The 16,314-nt window shown below is 30.9% G+C and overlaps 2 protein-coding genes across 2 annotated transcripts; one reads left to right on the top strand and one right to left on the bottom strand.

Annotated features, from left to right (window-relative positions):
- The first annotated feature begins 1,460 nt into the window (after positions 1–1,460).
- Positions 1,461–2,555, top strand: LOC150024150 (uncharacterized). Its single transcript, XM_090296640.1, has one exon. It carries the CDS (start codon positions 1,904–1,906, stop codon positions 2,303–2,305), a length of 402 nt encoding a protein of 133 aa, XP_090152766.1. The 5' UTR covers positions 1,461–1,903; the 3' UTR covers positions 2,306–2,555.
- Positions 2,556–12,877: 10,322 nt separating this feature from the next.
- On the bottom strand, positions 12,878–16,012 carry LOC137819350 (glycerol-3-phosphate 2-O-acyltransferase 6). Its single transcript, XM_068623161.2, has 2 exons — positions 15,340–16,012; positions 12,878–13,837 (listed from the first exon to the last, which is right to left on the bottom strand). Exons 1-2 carry the CDS (start codon positions 15,955–15,957, stop codon positions 12,974–12,976), a joined length of 1,482 nt encoding a protein of 493 aa, XP_068479262.2. The 5' UTR covers positions 15,958–16,012; the 3' UTR covers positions 12,878–12,973.
- Positions 16,013–16,314: the final 302 nt, after the last annotated feature.

The raw sequence follows: 16,314 nt of genomic DNA, 5'->3' as shown, positions 1-16,314 counted from the left end.
AGGAATTAAAATGTTTATTTTAAAAATAACATTTAACTATTAAAAAAAATATAAACTGAAACTGCGGAAACTATAATGGAACAAATTTAGCTCATGAATATCTCAAGTTGTGTGTATACACCTATCATACTCGATATTTAAACATTTCTCTTAAATGATATGTTCATGTCGAATATATGTATCTGATATACTGGTAGAACACTAACACTCATTCAACACTGGTTAAACATGTATACACTTATCATACTCGATATTTAAACATTTCTCTTAAATGATTTGTTCATGTCAAATATATGTATCTGAGATATTGGTAGAACACCGACACTCATTGAATACTGGTAAAACGCTGGTAAATCGTGTATGAAGAAACCGATGAATAAGCAATCCCCAATTTCTTATTACAGTTTGTTCACGGTCAAACATAGTAGATTCCTCTCCCTCTCTTTCTCTTGTTGCAGATAATATTGGGGCCCTTATATCTAGATTTGAGATTTCAGAAACAGAAGGAAAGAGGCAGTAAAAAGCATGTAGACCCTGCCATATATGCACCCTCAAAAGCAACGCTGATTAGAAGAGTATCCATCGCTTCCCTCTTCTTTATATCCATTACCACCTTTTTTTTAACTTCTAACTGTTTCATTCTTGTCTCCCCTTCATTCTTCGTTTCTCCACTACTTTTCCTTTTGACCAAAACCTCCCCTTTTTCTCTTCTTGATCTCAGAGAAAAGGACACTCAATACTTTTCTCCTCTTCCCATTTCCATCATATACTTTTATTTCACCACTTCATACATGGTATTTATAACATTCATATGTTTTAATATACTCATTAACTAAATATTTTAGTTTCCTGAGTCAGATAAAATCAATATTTATGATTTCTGTTGTTGAACGAGATTATAATCATGAGAACGATTTAAACTTTTTTTTGATTGGTTGGTATCTTACTCCTTCTTTTTAGCTGAACTTTCACACTCTCGTTCTCTCGTTTCTCCTTCTCGCTAACTTTAGATTCAGATGATACCTGCAAAAGACACTCCGACATTTAAATCAAATTTCGACACTCGACACTCAGTATTTAGTATTAGATGATTGTGTACCTGATCATTTAGGATCTATACTTATTTATATAATTATTGTGATCATTTAATGTTAATGAGCCTAATAAAAATAGATTAACAAATCCTGAGTATCATGTCTATTGATTTGAATCGGATGCGAGTAAAAGTATCGTTCATTCCATCCTATATGTAGACTTCTGTTTAAATCAAAGTTGTTTTTCATTAGTTTTTATTTTTATTTTTCACACACAAACATAAATCCACGTTAGTCCAACACTCCAAACTACAAACAAAACAACATGATAATTCCACAATTCAGATGATATAGTTCATGCTTAGCCTAAAAAAAACGACACCTAGAACCTACAGATAGTTTAATCATTGTACCCCTACCACCCACAATAAATGTGTCAATGTGTTGATTCCATAATAGGCCCATATGTCATGTGTGCATGTCTCACGGACGTATATCACACATGAATGATTTCAGATGCACTTAACCTCTGGTATAAGATTGTTTGTTCTCGTGGCCAAGTTGAAGCTATGAGTTTGAAACATCCCTATCTATGTCTTTAATTATATGTTTCTGAAACATCACTCTCTCTAGGCTTTATCTTTAGCTACCTATTATCCCTTGTTTCCTTAACTTAGATTATCTCTATATATACACACTCCCGTGCCAATCTAGTGTCTTACTGTCTTACATTGTCCCCTTTTACTGCTATTCCCTCTCTGTCTCTTTTCTGTTTTTCTGTCTTACATAATAAATAGATACAAAATATTCAAATTTTTTATTGTTTTTGGCAATATAGCAAGTGTCTTTTCTTTAGCATATTAGCTTAGATGTTGAGAACAACAGAAAAAACATGTTTTACCCCTGATTTCAATGAGAAACCAATCATGTTTCTCAAGCAAACAGGTGGTGGTGGTGGTGGTGGTGGAAGAGGCTCAGGAAACAAGAAGAGGGTCACCGGAACTTGGGGTTTCAGATTTCCAAAAGACCCGAAATTTTCACCGGTGAGATTCTTGCAGCAAATAAGAGCAAAAGTGGCAAGTGCGATAAGAGTTGTTTCCATTAGAAAAAGATCCTCTCGGAAGGTTTCTTCATCCTCTTTGGTCAGAACACGTTCAGTGTCAGACCCCTCTGATTCCCACCGTGCTAAAGCTGTGGAAGATTGCATTGAGTTCTTACATTCTTCTTCATCTAGAGAGAGACCAAGTTCAGTTTCAGAATGTTCTGTCTAGGAATGCATGCTTTTGATATTTGTTCTTCTTTGCAAGAGATGTATATTAGAGAAGAATGGTATGCTTTATTTGTTTTCATTTGTAGGAAATAGAAGTTAGTCATTTGTACACAGTGCCACTTTGGTAATGGAGTTTGAGTAGATTTAGATTCTGATATAAGCATTGGTTTAAATTGTGGTTGGTATTGTGAACCTTAATTGTTGAATCATAAGAACACCTTGTACGTAGTTCAACTTCGTCATGTTTCTGATGTTGTTGTTGTCAGTTTTCATCTATTTCTTACTGTTTTTTGCCCGAATTTGATCAATGACGAACTATCCTTTCTTTCTATTGACAATATGGTTTTCTGAAATATTGACTGATTAACAAATCTATGATTCTCTTTAACTACCATTTGAAAAGGAAAAAAAAACCCTCTGTTCTCACTATAATTAATTGTCTCTTGTATGCTAAAATGATTAGCAATGAGCAGAGATGAATTGATGTGAGATTGTTTTGATTTACCCAGTAATCTATGTTCGAGTTCTGAAAATAAAGCTATATTAAATACCAGAGTAGTTTATAGTTATTTTACATGTGTTCTGAGTGTAATATGAATTTGAAACATATAAATCTATATATACTTCTAAGATAATCATTATTCCGAATGAAAAATATACACCGACAACCTTATTTATTTCAGTATATAATTCTCTTCTTTTTCTTTTAAAATTTCAATTTTTATATAAAATAATAAAATATCCTTTTTTCTATATCATCAATTAGAACAGATTGTTTGTGAATATATCATCTTTCATTTCAAATAGCACAAATTTAAATTGAAGTGTTTTAAATCAGAGTTTTGTACCATGAAAAGGAAAAAACCAGGTACATAGAGCTTAACCACTTAACTGATCTACCTAACTTGATTTCAAATGTCCAGAATAACTTTAGGATGTCGGTGGTTCATAACAGAAATTATGTGCATAGGATTGAGGTTTGTACCCATTTATATATAATGAATTTTTCTTATTAACTAAAGCAACAGCATTTGGATCTATGCAATTGCATAATCAAATTGGATCCTCTCTGGCTCTATTGTTCTCCAGCCACTGTTCTTCAAAATCATACCTATTGAATGGTTACTGCAATAGTCATTAGATAAGGGATTTTGTTGAAGAGAATCTTGCTATAGATGCAGGAATTCATCCTGGTCCGTTTACATACATGTAGTTTACTGAAAGCAAATTGAAACACAAATCATTCTCAAACATCTGAGTGTTTTTTTGCTAAAAAAAAAAAAAAAAAAAACTCTACCAGATTTACTGTCTCCTTCACAAGAAATCTTGTGTTGGACCTCCATGAGTGTTTTTCTTTGAGTATTTATCCTCTTAATATTTGGTTGCTATTTTAGAGTAGACATGACGAACTACATCACTATATTTGTAGGTTAAAAATTTATTATACGCTGTGTGTAACCATCATGGAGGAAGAAAATGAAAAATTTAAATATAAAGAGAAGGCATGTGGTTATAGCCAAGGTGGCAAAACCAAGCGTCCCAAATGGAGTGTGGGACTTCATTTTATACCTAAACAACTAGGGTTAGCTATTTTATTCCATATTAGGCTTACTTTACAAACCAAACAAGCTTTGTTTTCTAGAAATCAATCCAAACTATACTTAACTGTATGTGCATTTTGGAATTAATTTATTCTATTATTCATACATTTTCTAAGAGTGCTTTATGACTTTGTAGAGATCCTCCACAAGCTCTCTAGCCTTGCTCCTAGTCAAAACTCCCCTAGAAGCTTCTTAGATTTGATCATTTTTCCTCCAATTTTTTTTGGAAACCTGGTTAGAAGTTTCTTGAAGAGGGATGGCCATTTTTTAAAAACAAACAGAATGCAGTAAAAGGAAGGGTTAAATAGTGTATTTAAATTTTTTGATTTTTTTTTTCTTTCAAATTAGCATCTAAGTAAAGAAATTAGACAAAGTTTTAAGTTCATAGATGTCCAGAAGTTTTCATAGGAATAACTTTTGATGAAGATTGTCAGACGCAACTCAAGTTGACTACACAGTTAAAAAAACTTGTAAAATTCATTTTAACAAATTCTCATTCTTTAGTTAGTTTCAAATCAATAATATTCAATTCCAAGAGATAAAAGGTAGAGAGATTTATAGTAGATATTCTTATACCGTTTTGTCTAAAAATTCATATTACACTCAACATGATCAAGTTTCACTATCAAACTAACTTTACAAGGTACAAAACAAGTATTATTTGGAATCCAATCACTCCCAGCTAAAAATAAAGTATTATTTGGGTTGTAGCCACTTTTGGTTAAACATTGAGTGTTTTTTAGACAAGCAATCACTCTTAGCTAAAATCCAAGTATTATTTAGAGCATAACTAATATTGACTAAACAATTTGACTAATTTATATGTTTAACTGTCGTATATGTTTAAATGTGATGAATTTATCTGAGCATTCTAACATGTGTTTTGTTGCAGTTGAAAGATAAAATAGACCATCTAGTAACTATAACAAGTCTCGCGTTCAATGGTCTAATAGACCACATATATAGCATATGAATATAAATTAAAGTTATAAATAAGCCATAATGATAAAATACTTTATAGATTAAAACTAAGTTCTTGAAATGATTTTATTTATATTATCCATGATTGAAAGTGTTTTTATGACCAACGGTCTTATAACCTAATTTATGGAATTATGTTTAATTATTCTTAACATATATATATATGTATATATATGTGTGTGTGTTTCCATAAGCCGTGTCAAGGAAGTGATCTGAAGATGCAATCAGAACTTTCCTTATCAAGCGTTTAAGATAATAAAGATTAATATTCTCATTAATGACCAACAAAGAACAATGATTCAAAGTTGCAATGGTCATCTTCTAAATTTTTTATCAAGAGTGCAAGATAAATAACACAAATCTACTATACATTCTTTCGATTAACAGTGATATAAAAGTGTTCTTTGTGGGTGTGAGCAATAACCTTTGTAATTCTTCACATTGCGAAGCTTACCCTATGAGCTTTAATTGTGATCTTTATGATAATGTCTCTTTCTATTGAGAGTTTAGGGTTTAGTTTTGGTAGTTAATACTAGTTTGTGTACTCGTGAGAATAAGGAGTGGTTTTTGTACTCATGTCTAACTAGGAGTGATTTGTGTACTCAGTTTATAATCATTTGATTGTCAGTGGAACCTCTTAAGCAATCTGCTTAAGGGAGTTTTGAACTTAGTCATTTATTTGGGTGAACCAATATAAAAATCTATTATGTTGCTTGTTCTGGTTGTTTGCTAGAAGGTTTAGTCTAGTCCTTTACGAAAAAGCCTAACACTTTACAACCCCCCTTCTAGAGCCAATTGTTCCAACATATAAGATCAATAATACTCTTTTAGGTTGTTAACAAACACAACAATGTTCTTGCTCACAAAATAAGGCTTGGGGATTGTTTAAGATTATAAGAGTTATGTTATTTTTTTCATCGTGGTTGTAAACCTTTCTTCTTCAAAAGATCTTCAATATATATAGATTAAGAAAAAATTATTCATTGTAAATTCTTTGGACCTATTTTGAGGTCTTGTGAAGGTCTTCTTTATGCGTTTGTCCATGTTTAAGCTTGAAGATGCAATAAATTCCCTTCATGGAGCATTAAATACATATCTCTTATTTTTGCAACTCTCTAATACATGACATGACATAATAAGTTTAGGTTAGATAGTTTTTTTGTCATACTTTAGTAAAGGATATGAACTAATAAGACTAACGGTGTTCACAAACCGATTTTTCACCTTTTCAAAAAAGTTGTTTGTGTGGAGTAGCTTTATGTGCGATTATCAAAACATCTTTAATGTGGACATGTCTTTGCAAATTCCTCTTTTAAGAAAAGAAGAGACGAACATTCTCTACCTAATATATATATATATATATATATATATATATATATATATATATATATATATATATATATATATATATACTTCAACTAGTTCATTTACCACAATCGTTTGACTAGGGTACCAATTGTTTATCCATTCAGCAAAGAATTCAACGACTATGTAATACAAGTACATAATCACTATAGTTATATATGTACATAAAGCAGTCTTAAAATTAACAAAATTCATTCATAAGTATGGACTTTGATTCATGTGAAGGGTCCTTTAACTTATTGGCAAATTATCTATTAAGTTTGTGATTCTTGCTTGCGATTTTTTAAGAAGTTATTGTATTATAAATCTCGACTGAAGTTTGTGACATCTTGAATTTGAAATGAAAAATATTTGTATTCTTGAAAGTAAGAGAATATGAACTATTTTAAACACATTGAAAAAAAAAGTGTTAGTCTAACTTCAATAGATACTCGAGATCTTTGATTTTGTAATTATCATTATTAATAAAAAATAATTAGTTATACTTTTTACAAACTTAACTTTTAATTCTTAGACTAAAATATGTTTTCCTCTTAGCAACGTTAATAAACAAACATTGACTTGCAAATGATTAAAGACTCTTAACAATGTTAATAATAATAAATAAAAAAACTCTAATAACAAGTAATTTTTAAAAATTGCGTTTTTAATTTCTCATATGTGCAAATTAGTTAATGAGCATGACATTTTTTTCTATAACATGACGAGTGATTATATTATTAATATGACTAACATTATTAGTTGATATAAAAAATATGAGGAAAAAATACTAAAAAAATTTAAAACCAAAAATATAATTTATCTTTAAGAATGAAAAAAAAAATTAAAATATAAGTATTTGAATCAACACTATCGACACAATGATAGCATGTAAAAAGGGTTGGCTCCAACAGGTCTAAGCCAAGTGCAAGTGGTTCCGAAGTCCCATGAAAAAGTGCGTAAAAGAATTTTGACCTAACAGTTTCTGTTGACTCATATTCATCTACAGCTTTGGTCGACTTTTTTCTTCAAATAACTAATTTTACTTTTATTTCTCAATTTTCATTTGTTTTTATTTTTCTATTTAACATTATTTTGTTTTTATTTTCTTATTTAGCACTGTTTCTTTTCATGATTTTATTTTGTATTTTTAAAAAATATTTATCTTAAAATTTGGTTTCTGCGTACAGTGTTTTTAAATTTTTTATTTATTTATTTGTGTAGAATGAATGGATGGGAAAATAAAAGTGGACATAGTGTTAAGAAAAAAAAGTCTCTTTAATCTTGTTGATCTTGTTTTAGTGCAAAAAAAACTTTGCTAAAGCAAAATGTTGTTATTACAAAATATTCTTAAAAAACGGAATTTTCTTTATTATTGTTTTTGATTTTTTTTATAAAAATACTAGATAATATTATGACGTTCAAGTCAGTTTTAAGGATAAGAGTGGTATGTATTTAAGATTAGAGTTTGTATTACCTTCTTTAAGAGGGAGGAGAGTTACTCATTTATAACTATAATTTTGGGATTTAAGAAGTTATGGACTAACACGGTTCAATAAAATTCAATTTATTCATTGATCATGATTTTCGTGTAATTATCGATAATGCTTGCTTAATGACGTTGCTAATTAATCCGAATGCGGGTGTTGAATCTCCCATAATTAAAGTATAATATCATCAACATCATGTGAAACACTTCTAAACAATGTTGGACCGTTATCTATCATATGTGTTCCATTAAAAACTCGTGACAAAAAAGAAATGGTAACGCAATGATGGAACAAGCTGAATAGAAGGCACCAAAGTTCACACGTATGCTAATAATTATCAATCAACTAATGATATCAAGGTTAGAAAAAAGCAAAAATTCCAAACGTTGTTTTGAATGAAAGGTTCGTATCAAGATAAGAATCCAATGAGAGATTTTTCAAGATCTCAGATTCCTTGAGTAGGAACTTTGTTCAACTCATAAGATCTCTTGTAATGATCAAGGTCTCATATTATGTCCTTATAATACCATGTTGTAATGAGAAATATCCAATAACATTTTGAACGAATGTGCTATATCCACTAGCGGATATTACAGCGCTCAACAGAATAAGTCTAACCAATGAAATTAGATTTTAGGTTGACTTAATTTTGTTAAGTGAAAGATAAACAATTAAGCAAATTAGAAATATCTAAATGGCTTTGAAATGATCAAGTGCATTATACATGATAACTGTTTTCTTTTCTCATAATTTTCTAGACGGATTGTATTTTTACAGATTTCTTTGTTTTTATTTTTTATTTTTAGATTAGATTTGTATTTTTTTTAAAGGTTTGGATTTTTACAAAAACATAATAAAAATTGCATTTTGTAACAAACTGTCTGATTCGTTGGTTATGACTTTTGTAAGAATATTTTTGAATTGGACTTCGACATATAGAGTTAATGAAGATATTTAGACCATGAAGATAGGAAGAATTTGAGCTTAAAGAGTTAAAATCAACAAAACAAATATTAGACAATCAAAGGACAATGGTCAATGGAGCATTAGATAGGTAACATAATCTTGATGATTGAAGAAGTTGAAGACAATTAACTTAGTTTTTGTGGGTCGATTTCAATTGGAACAAAGACCCACCCATTTACAAAGATTTCAAACTCTATAAACATCATCAATCACTTAGTCATGACACTAGTATAGTTTAGTTTTCTATTAACAATTTTTTGTCATTTCCAGTTCTACTAGAGTTCTTCGTTTTTCTTTTATATTTTCTAGCATTTCTTATTCACTTTACATTTTGCCCTTTATCTTTGGAAGTCAATAGAATTATGGAAGTAGGTAACATTGAAATACAAATCATGTTTGACGATGCTCTGTTTTAGTTTTTTTTTTTATTCGAATTCATGTTAGTCAATAGCATATATTAATCTTAACACTAATTAATGTGAACCTTATTTTGTAATGCAGTTCTTTATGGATGAGAGCCCATTGCCTTTGCCCACCATAGAATATGTGAGACATGTTTGGGTCACATATTTTCTTAATTTCTATAACTCTAGGATAGCTAATCAATAGTGTAGAAATTAGATAGATAGATAGATAGGAATATGTTATTAGTGTTTGTAATACATTTTTATAAATATATATAATTTGATTTTTTGAATTTATGTATCTGGTTGACCGGGTTTTAATTGAACATGTTAATTTAGAAGGAAAAACGCATTAAACATAATGAACTAAAAAAAATCCCATAATAAACAGCAGTTATGACCATAACCGTCGTTTTATACCCTCCTCGGGAAGGATATAAAACGACGGTTATTATTTTACACCTTCCTATCACTTGCAAAATACAATACATGCAAGAGGTATAAAAAGTTGGTTGTGGTACCATCCTTAGACTCAACAAAGATGGTGCCTTAAAATGGCGATTATGGTAATAACCGCCGTTTATATGTGCACTTAACACGATAGTTAAATAACCATTGTCTATTCCTGAAGAGAATAGACTACGTGTTAAAACACAACGGTCAAAGAGTCCCCGTGTTAATGCTAAAGTAACCGTCGTTTTTCACCTTTTCTACACTAGTGATAAAATTCATGCTTAAGCAATAAAAGCACCGTATTTCAATAAGGAGGATATAGAACATATGATGTCATGGGTTTTAGCAAAAGAAAACAGTGTAGTTGTATGTTCATCTGCTTTCACCCGTGTTCCCTATTTAGACCAGGTATAGATACATCATTTGCATTTAATGTTATAGTTTAAGTACTTTGCATTTATCTTATTTTATTTACAAACTTGATAATATTTTAAAAATTTTGTACATTTTTTTAATTGTTCCAGGTTGGACCTCAAGATAATACTAAACAAAATATATAGTCATGATTGATTGAAGAAATGTAGAAATATTGAGAGTTTTTCTTTGTTAATTTCTAACTTTAATTAGTTTTAATGATTACAACTTCTATTTTGGTATGCATTGTAGTATGTAACTTCCACATTTGAAATATAAATATTATATACAGTATTCTCTGTTAAAAAAAATCATATTTTAAAGTTATGTTATGGAATATAAATTTATAACACAATTTACAAATATTAAAGGCATTGAATAAACGAAAAATCAAAGTTTAAAATTATAAATGTGATCTAAATGTAAAATTATATTTAAACCAATTTGAAAAGGTTGCCTAATGTGTAATTTTATAAATTAAGATATATGTGAATAACATATAAAATTGTCTAATATATTCATATTTTTCCATATTAAAAAAACGTTGTTTAAAATATAGACAACATGTGAATAAGAGTTGTCTAAAAGAGATAACATGTAACTAAGTATTCTCTTTAAAAATGACAACATTTTATAAAATATTGTCTAAATAATAAACAATAATATATGTTTACCTAAAATATTTTGATAAATAACGTTGCCTAATCTAAACAAACGTGACATAAAAATTATTATTATTATTATTTTTTAATCAGTAATAAGGATTGAATAACCACTTGATTATTCTGAAAAACGTTAATTAAGTTGATTTTACTTTTATATATATATATATATAATAACTGAATATACTATTTAACTGTTAATTTCTCACATTTTTTTTTAGTGGTATGAATAAAAATTTCACCAATCATATCGATTTTATTTAAGTTAAATTAGTAAAGTTATTTTTCACTTAAAACACTCCAAACATTCAACTAGATATTCATAGACTATTGATCCGTTTCCAAAAAAATATTAAATTATATTTTAGATTAATAGAATATAAGTTTTATTAAGAGGTATTCTAATTAAGTATTGGTCATTAGATCTTATTACGAATAATCAAAACTATAATCACATGATTTTTCAAATTTTTCTTTGCCATTATTATATGCTCAATTTTATATCTATAAAAATAGGGTACTAATACGTTAACAACCTACTACACACAGTAAAAAAACATATACTTGACATCTCAATAAATTAATATTTTAATTATATTTAATTTAAAATATTATTATATTATTATAAATAGTTTGTCAAATGTACTTTACTTTTTGCCTGTTAAAGAAATTTTTTCCAAAAAAATAACATCCCACTAAATTCCTGTCTTTCTTGTTTGACTTGGCTGAGTAAAATATTATTTTAATCTTTCCGTGACAGAAGCATAACTGGAGTCTAAGATAATGTAGTTACCCTATCTGCATGAATTCCCAAATTCTCCTCCCTTTTGTTTCACTGAACAAGTCAAACATATTTATTGAGAAATCATATTTAGTGTAGTTAGTTATGATCACTGATCCAACTCCTTTGTTATGAATTTATGAAAAGGTTTGAATTTTGTCATATTTTAAAGCAAATTGGGTGACTTTTGATGCTCTGACTGATAGGTCCATACAACTGGGCCAGTTGAAGAACACGCCTCACTGTTAACACATGGATCATATTAACTATATACTATGCTTCTGTATATTTCATTGTTTCTGGTACCAGTTATTTATTTATATATGGACACTACTGCCAGCTTTCTATCTATTCTCGCAAACAAATTGGTGGCACCAAAGCAACAATGTCTTTAATTCTTGTACCTTATAATCATATACCTGTATGGTACTGGATTTGTCATTGTCATATAGCTATCATACATGGGTTGTAGCAAAGGGCTAATGATTTTTTTTAATCGGAAAAAAAAATAATTGAGGTATTTTAGAGATACTTCAACCTTATACAAAAACAAAGACGTTTTCCAACTTAAAATTTGTCTAGACGTCTTAAAAAGACTACGCAACGCAAAATCTACGACGTCTACATCGACTCCGTACTTAAGAAATAAAACAAGCATCACCTCTAACATTAAGAAATCATGCTCACTGCTTGGAGGGTAGTGGAGGATAAGATAGCGACTAAAGCGAATCTGGTGAGAAGAGGAATTAGTGTGACTAGTAGTTTTTGTGGTCTGTGTGGGGAGGAAGAGGAAACTACGTTCCATTTATTTTGTACATCCAGAGTTGCTTGACTAGTTTGGTCTAAATGTTCTGAGTGGTTGGGGTGGCTTCGATTGAGCATTGTGACCCAAAAATGCACTTTTCAAATTTTAAGATAAGTGGGATGATCAGATTTGGGGTTGTGTGTGGGTGGCGGTGGTAGCTGAATTGTGGAAACATAGAAATAAATCAATCTTCAATAGTAGCAGAGTAGATCACATTGAAATCTTTACTACGGTACAAGTGAAAGTCTGGTCATGGGTAAACTTCAAAGTCCGTGCAGGGTAAATTTTCCGTACTTCGATTGGTGTCTTAAGCCTTTGGTCTGTATGAGATCTGTTAGAAAAATTTAAATTGTTTTAAATTTAGATATGATTTTTTCTGTATTTGGAACGCTTCATGTTTATGCTTGTCTTCCTTACTTTCTTGTTTGGTTTGAGAGAGGAGTTTCATTGTTTGGTTTAAGTTGAGATTGATCTCTATTAGGGTTGAGGTATCCCCGAAACATTTATTGATTTGCTTTTTACCGATAAAAAAAAAAAAACCCTGGTCACCCGACCCTAGTCCCTCTAACACCAAAAGACTAATGATGTTCCACTATAAAAAAAAAAAAGTAAAACATTTTACGACTGAACTAGTTGTTTTTATCATAGTAACAATAATTACATAAGCTGTAATTCTTAAGAACAAAACATAATCAGTTTTTATTAATAATTTCAAGTGTTTGGGAACAATGAGACCAATGTAGAGATATGTTTTGTCTGTCTCAAATTTCAAGCATTCTTCTTTGGAATGGTTCCATCTGTTCCTGAAAGGATTGCATACTTGTCTTTTCTTGTTAAATTGGTGCACTCAAACCCCAAAGTACCTGCAAGAACCCTCTGAATATAATTTGCAACTTCAAAGGAAGATTTCCCTCCCTTGCAGGTGAGTTCTGCTGGCAACTGGTTCAAGAAAGTGATCTCATATGTTGGCATAGGATTCATGAACACAAAATAAGGGTCCAATAATTTGTACCCACGAACTGAGGTCCCAAAAAACACACTTTGCTTTGTGTTGATGGCAATTGGGACAATCCTATCAGTTAGCTCAGCAAAAAGAGCACTGAATCTCAAAAGGAATGGTTCTCTACAAGTGGTGCCTTCAGGGCAAATAACCAAGTCTCCTTCTTCAAGCAACTTCTTGATGTTGGCTGCATCTCTATCTCTCTCCCTTGAGAGTGCCACAGCTTTGATGGGTGAAATTATTTCATTGAATTTGCTTATGCTGTACGTGACACAGCTGATTTTCCTCCCTAGTGCAACAGCAGTAACCACAGGGTCTAAAACTGTGCGGTGGTTACACACAAATAGCACCCCACTTTGTCCTTTCTTTGAGGGTGGTGGAGGGGTACCCTTCCTAATGATCCTGATTCCTAAAAGCTTATAGTTGTACCAAGCAATTCTTTCTGGCAGAGGAATATTGAGGTAGACCCTTAGGATTGAGAGTACAAAGCCAATTGGCATCCATAGGAAGGTCAAGAGGGCCACTAAAGGAGTTGGCCTCTGAACTAGCCGACCCTCATGAAAAATAATTGGACTTAAAAGTTTGTTTCTTGGCAGTGGCTCACACTTCATCCTTGGAACCATATATCCTTCCTGTAGAACAAAATTAAATGAGTTTAAGGTTTAGACATCTTTCATTTTCACTGTCTTTTTGTTTGGATTTGGATCACATCATGTTTTTGCTATTCACCCTTTTGGATAGTATATATACTTCAATTTTTAGACAAATTTGAGTAATATAACTTTTAATTTTCTCCTTAATTATTCTATAAAAAATTCATCAAGTTCTTACCTTTGAGTTTTGTTAAGACTACAAAAGGAGATGTTTTTTAATCAGCTAAACAAAACTTAATCTTTAGATAGATATTAGTGATAGTTTCTATCTTGGTCTTTTTGTTTGTTATATTCTCCCAAACAAAACTACATAATAGGTTTTTTAATCAGTAAAACAAATTAATTTTCTAAAAAAATATTGGTGTATCCCAACATATATATATATATATATATAATGTAAAAAAATGGACATATATATATATATATATATATATATATATATTCAAACATTAAGTATAGTGATAGTTTCTAATATTTTTATTTACTAATAAAATGAAATACACGAGAAATAATTATTAACCTTGCATGAAACAAAATAGTAACACAGCTTAAGTTGTGCAAGTGGACTTAAAAGCATAAACATAAGCATCTCCAAAAGTGAAGCTGCAATAGGTGCGTTGACAAATAGACCATAGAAAGAAGGAGGACCACTTAGGGCTGTGAATACTGAGAAAGACTTGACTAAATTAATGGAGGAGTTTTATTATGCCACTGAGCAAATAAAAATATATTTATAAAAAAAATGCATATGTTTAGGTTGAGAACCACTTTAGCTGAAAAACGGTCGTGATTATTTAAGACTCTCACAAATCATAATATTGAGCAAAGAAACAACTCATATAACTCCTAGTCTCCTCTCTAAACATATTAAAGTCGAAAAGGACAGAAAATAAAAATATATGTAAAAAAAGTATAGCATTATACATAAAGATTTTCATATTGTTGAAAAAATAACAAAATCTAAGATATTAACTTTTTACAGGAAAAAATAACCAAAGCAAGTAAGTGTTTCATTAATAATATGAAAAATTACAATCACAGTCCTGTAATTAAATTAAACTATTTAATGTGTTTTTACAGACATAAATTGATTAAGAAATTTAGAAATAAAAAAATATTTAATAAAAAACTACTCTACAGTATTCTTCTTCAATTAAAATTAAGCTTTCACCATCACCATCACCATCACCATTTCCATCAATTTTTATTCACGAGCTATTAAGACAAAACTACTGCATGGCATTCTTCCTAATTAAATTTTGTTGTTGAGTTTCACATGCAAATATGGTTATTAAAGAGGTAATAGCTGTACTCTGTTTCACTGTCTCTCTTTTTCTCCTGGGGAGAATAAGAACCTTAGAAAGTTGGGACAACTGCGTATTTATGATCACAAGTAATCTTATTGTATATGACATTGGGAGTGTCTAGTTTTGAAGAAAGAAAGAGTATATTATATATATATATAGAAGGGTTAAACCAACCTTGCAAATGGACATGAAGTCAAAGTCGGTTACACGGTTTCCGAGTCCCACATCGGGCAAGTTCGATCCAAACTCCTTCACGATCACGTCTCTCTTGTGGTCACCAGCAAGCACACCGACTTGCTCGATGAACCCTGACATCCTCCCTGACGGTGTTACGTGGAGCTCTGTTCCAAGGACCTTATCTGCGCCCAGAAAGGTTTTGGCAAACGGTTCCACCATCACCCTGGGGCTGGCAGTGACAATGAAGCGCTTTCCAAAGGCGTTGAAAACATGCCACGTGTGAGGGTGCACATCCTCTGCGTAGAACCTGGAGAGCACTGACCGTGCCACCACCTCAACGTCCACGAGTTTGAGCCCCGCGAAGGTTACAAAGACTAAGGTTTTGGTGGCGGCGGTTTCGGAGATGACGAGGTTGGTGAAGTGGATAAAGGGAAGGAGGGTGAGGAGAGTGAGGGCTCTTAGGATGCTGCCGGCTTCGAGAGCGACGAGGAGGTAGTATGGGAAGGCACTGCGGGACAAGAGGAGAGTGCCGTCGAGGTCGGAGACAACTGTTTGGTTGGAACGGTGTTTGGTTGTGCATTGAGTTACTGAAGCGAAACGAGGAGTGATTCCCATGATAACCACAGTAGAGAGAGAGGGTATATGGGTGTTGTGTGGAGAAGATAGCTTCAAAATGTTAGGAGGGTGGTTTTTATAGGAAGGGAGAGTGTGGTTGGTTATGTTTGATCATTAATTTGGAGAAGCAAGTGTAATTAATGAATAAATAATTATTTTTATACAATGTATTATAGACATTAATTAATATTTTTTTTTTAAATTGTATTAGCATCATACCAGAATTATATAAAATCTAATGAATAATTTTTAAAACATGGACACTAACACTATTTAAAACACGTGTTAATTGTGCATTATAATTACTCATCTCTTTATAACACTAACTAATCATTTATACTCAATATTTTTTTTTTT

The sequence above is a fragment of the Phaseolus vulgaris genome, chromosome 10 (assembly GCF_051622355.1).
Source record: "Phaseolus vulgaris cultivar YP4 chromosome 10, ASM5162235v1, whole genome shotgun sequence".
Classification (NCBI taxonomy): Eukaryota; Viridiplantae; Streptophyta; class Magnoliopsida; order Fabales; family Fabaceae; genus Phaseolus; species Phaseolus vulgaris.
The sequence above is the reverse complement of the archived record's forward strand: the minus strand, read 5'-3'. Positions and strand labels throughout refer to the sequence as shown.

Coding starts and splice junctions, on each gene's coding strand:
- LOC150024150 (XM_090296640.1), top strand. CDS start 1,904: ATGTTGAGAACAACAGAAAAAACATGTTTTACCCCTGATTTCAATGAG.
- LOC137819350 (XM_068623161.2), bottom strand. CDS start 15,957: ATGGGAATCACTCCTCGTTTCGCTTCAGTAACTCAATGCACAACCAAA. Junction 13,838..15,339: donor ACTTCATGTCCATTTGCAAG/GTTGGTTTAACC, acceptor TTTGTTCTACAG/GAAGGATATATGGTTCCAAG.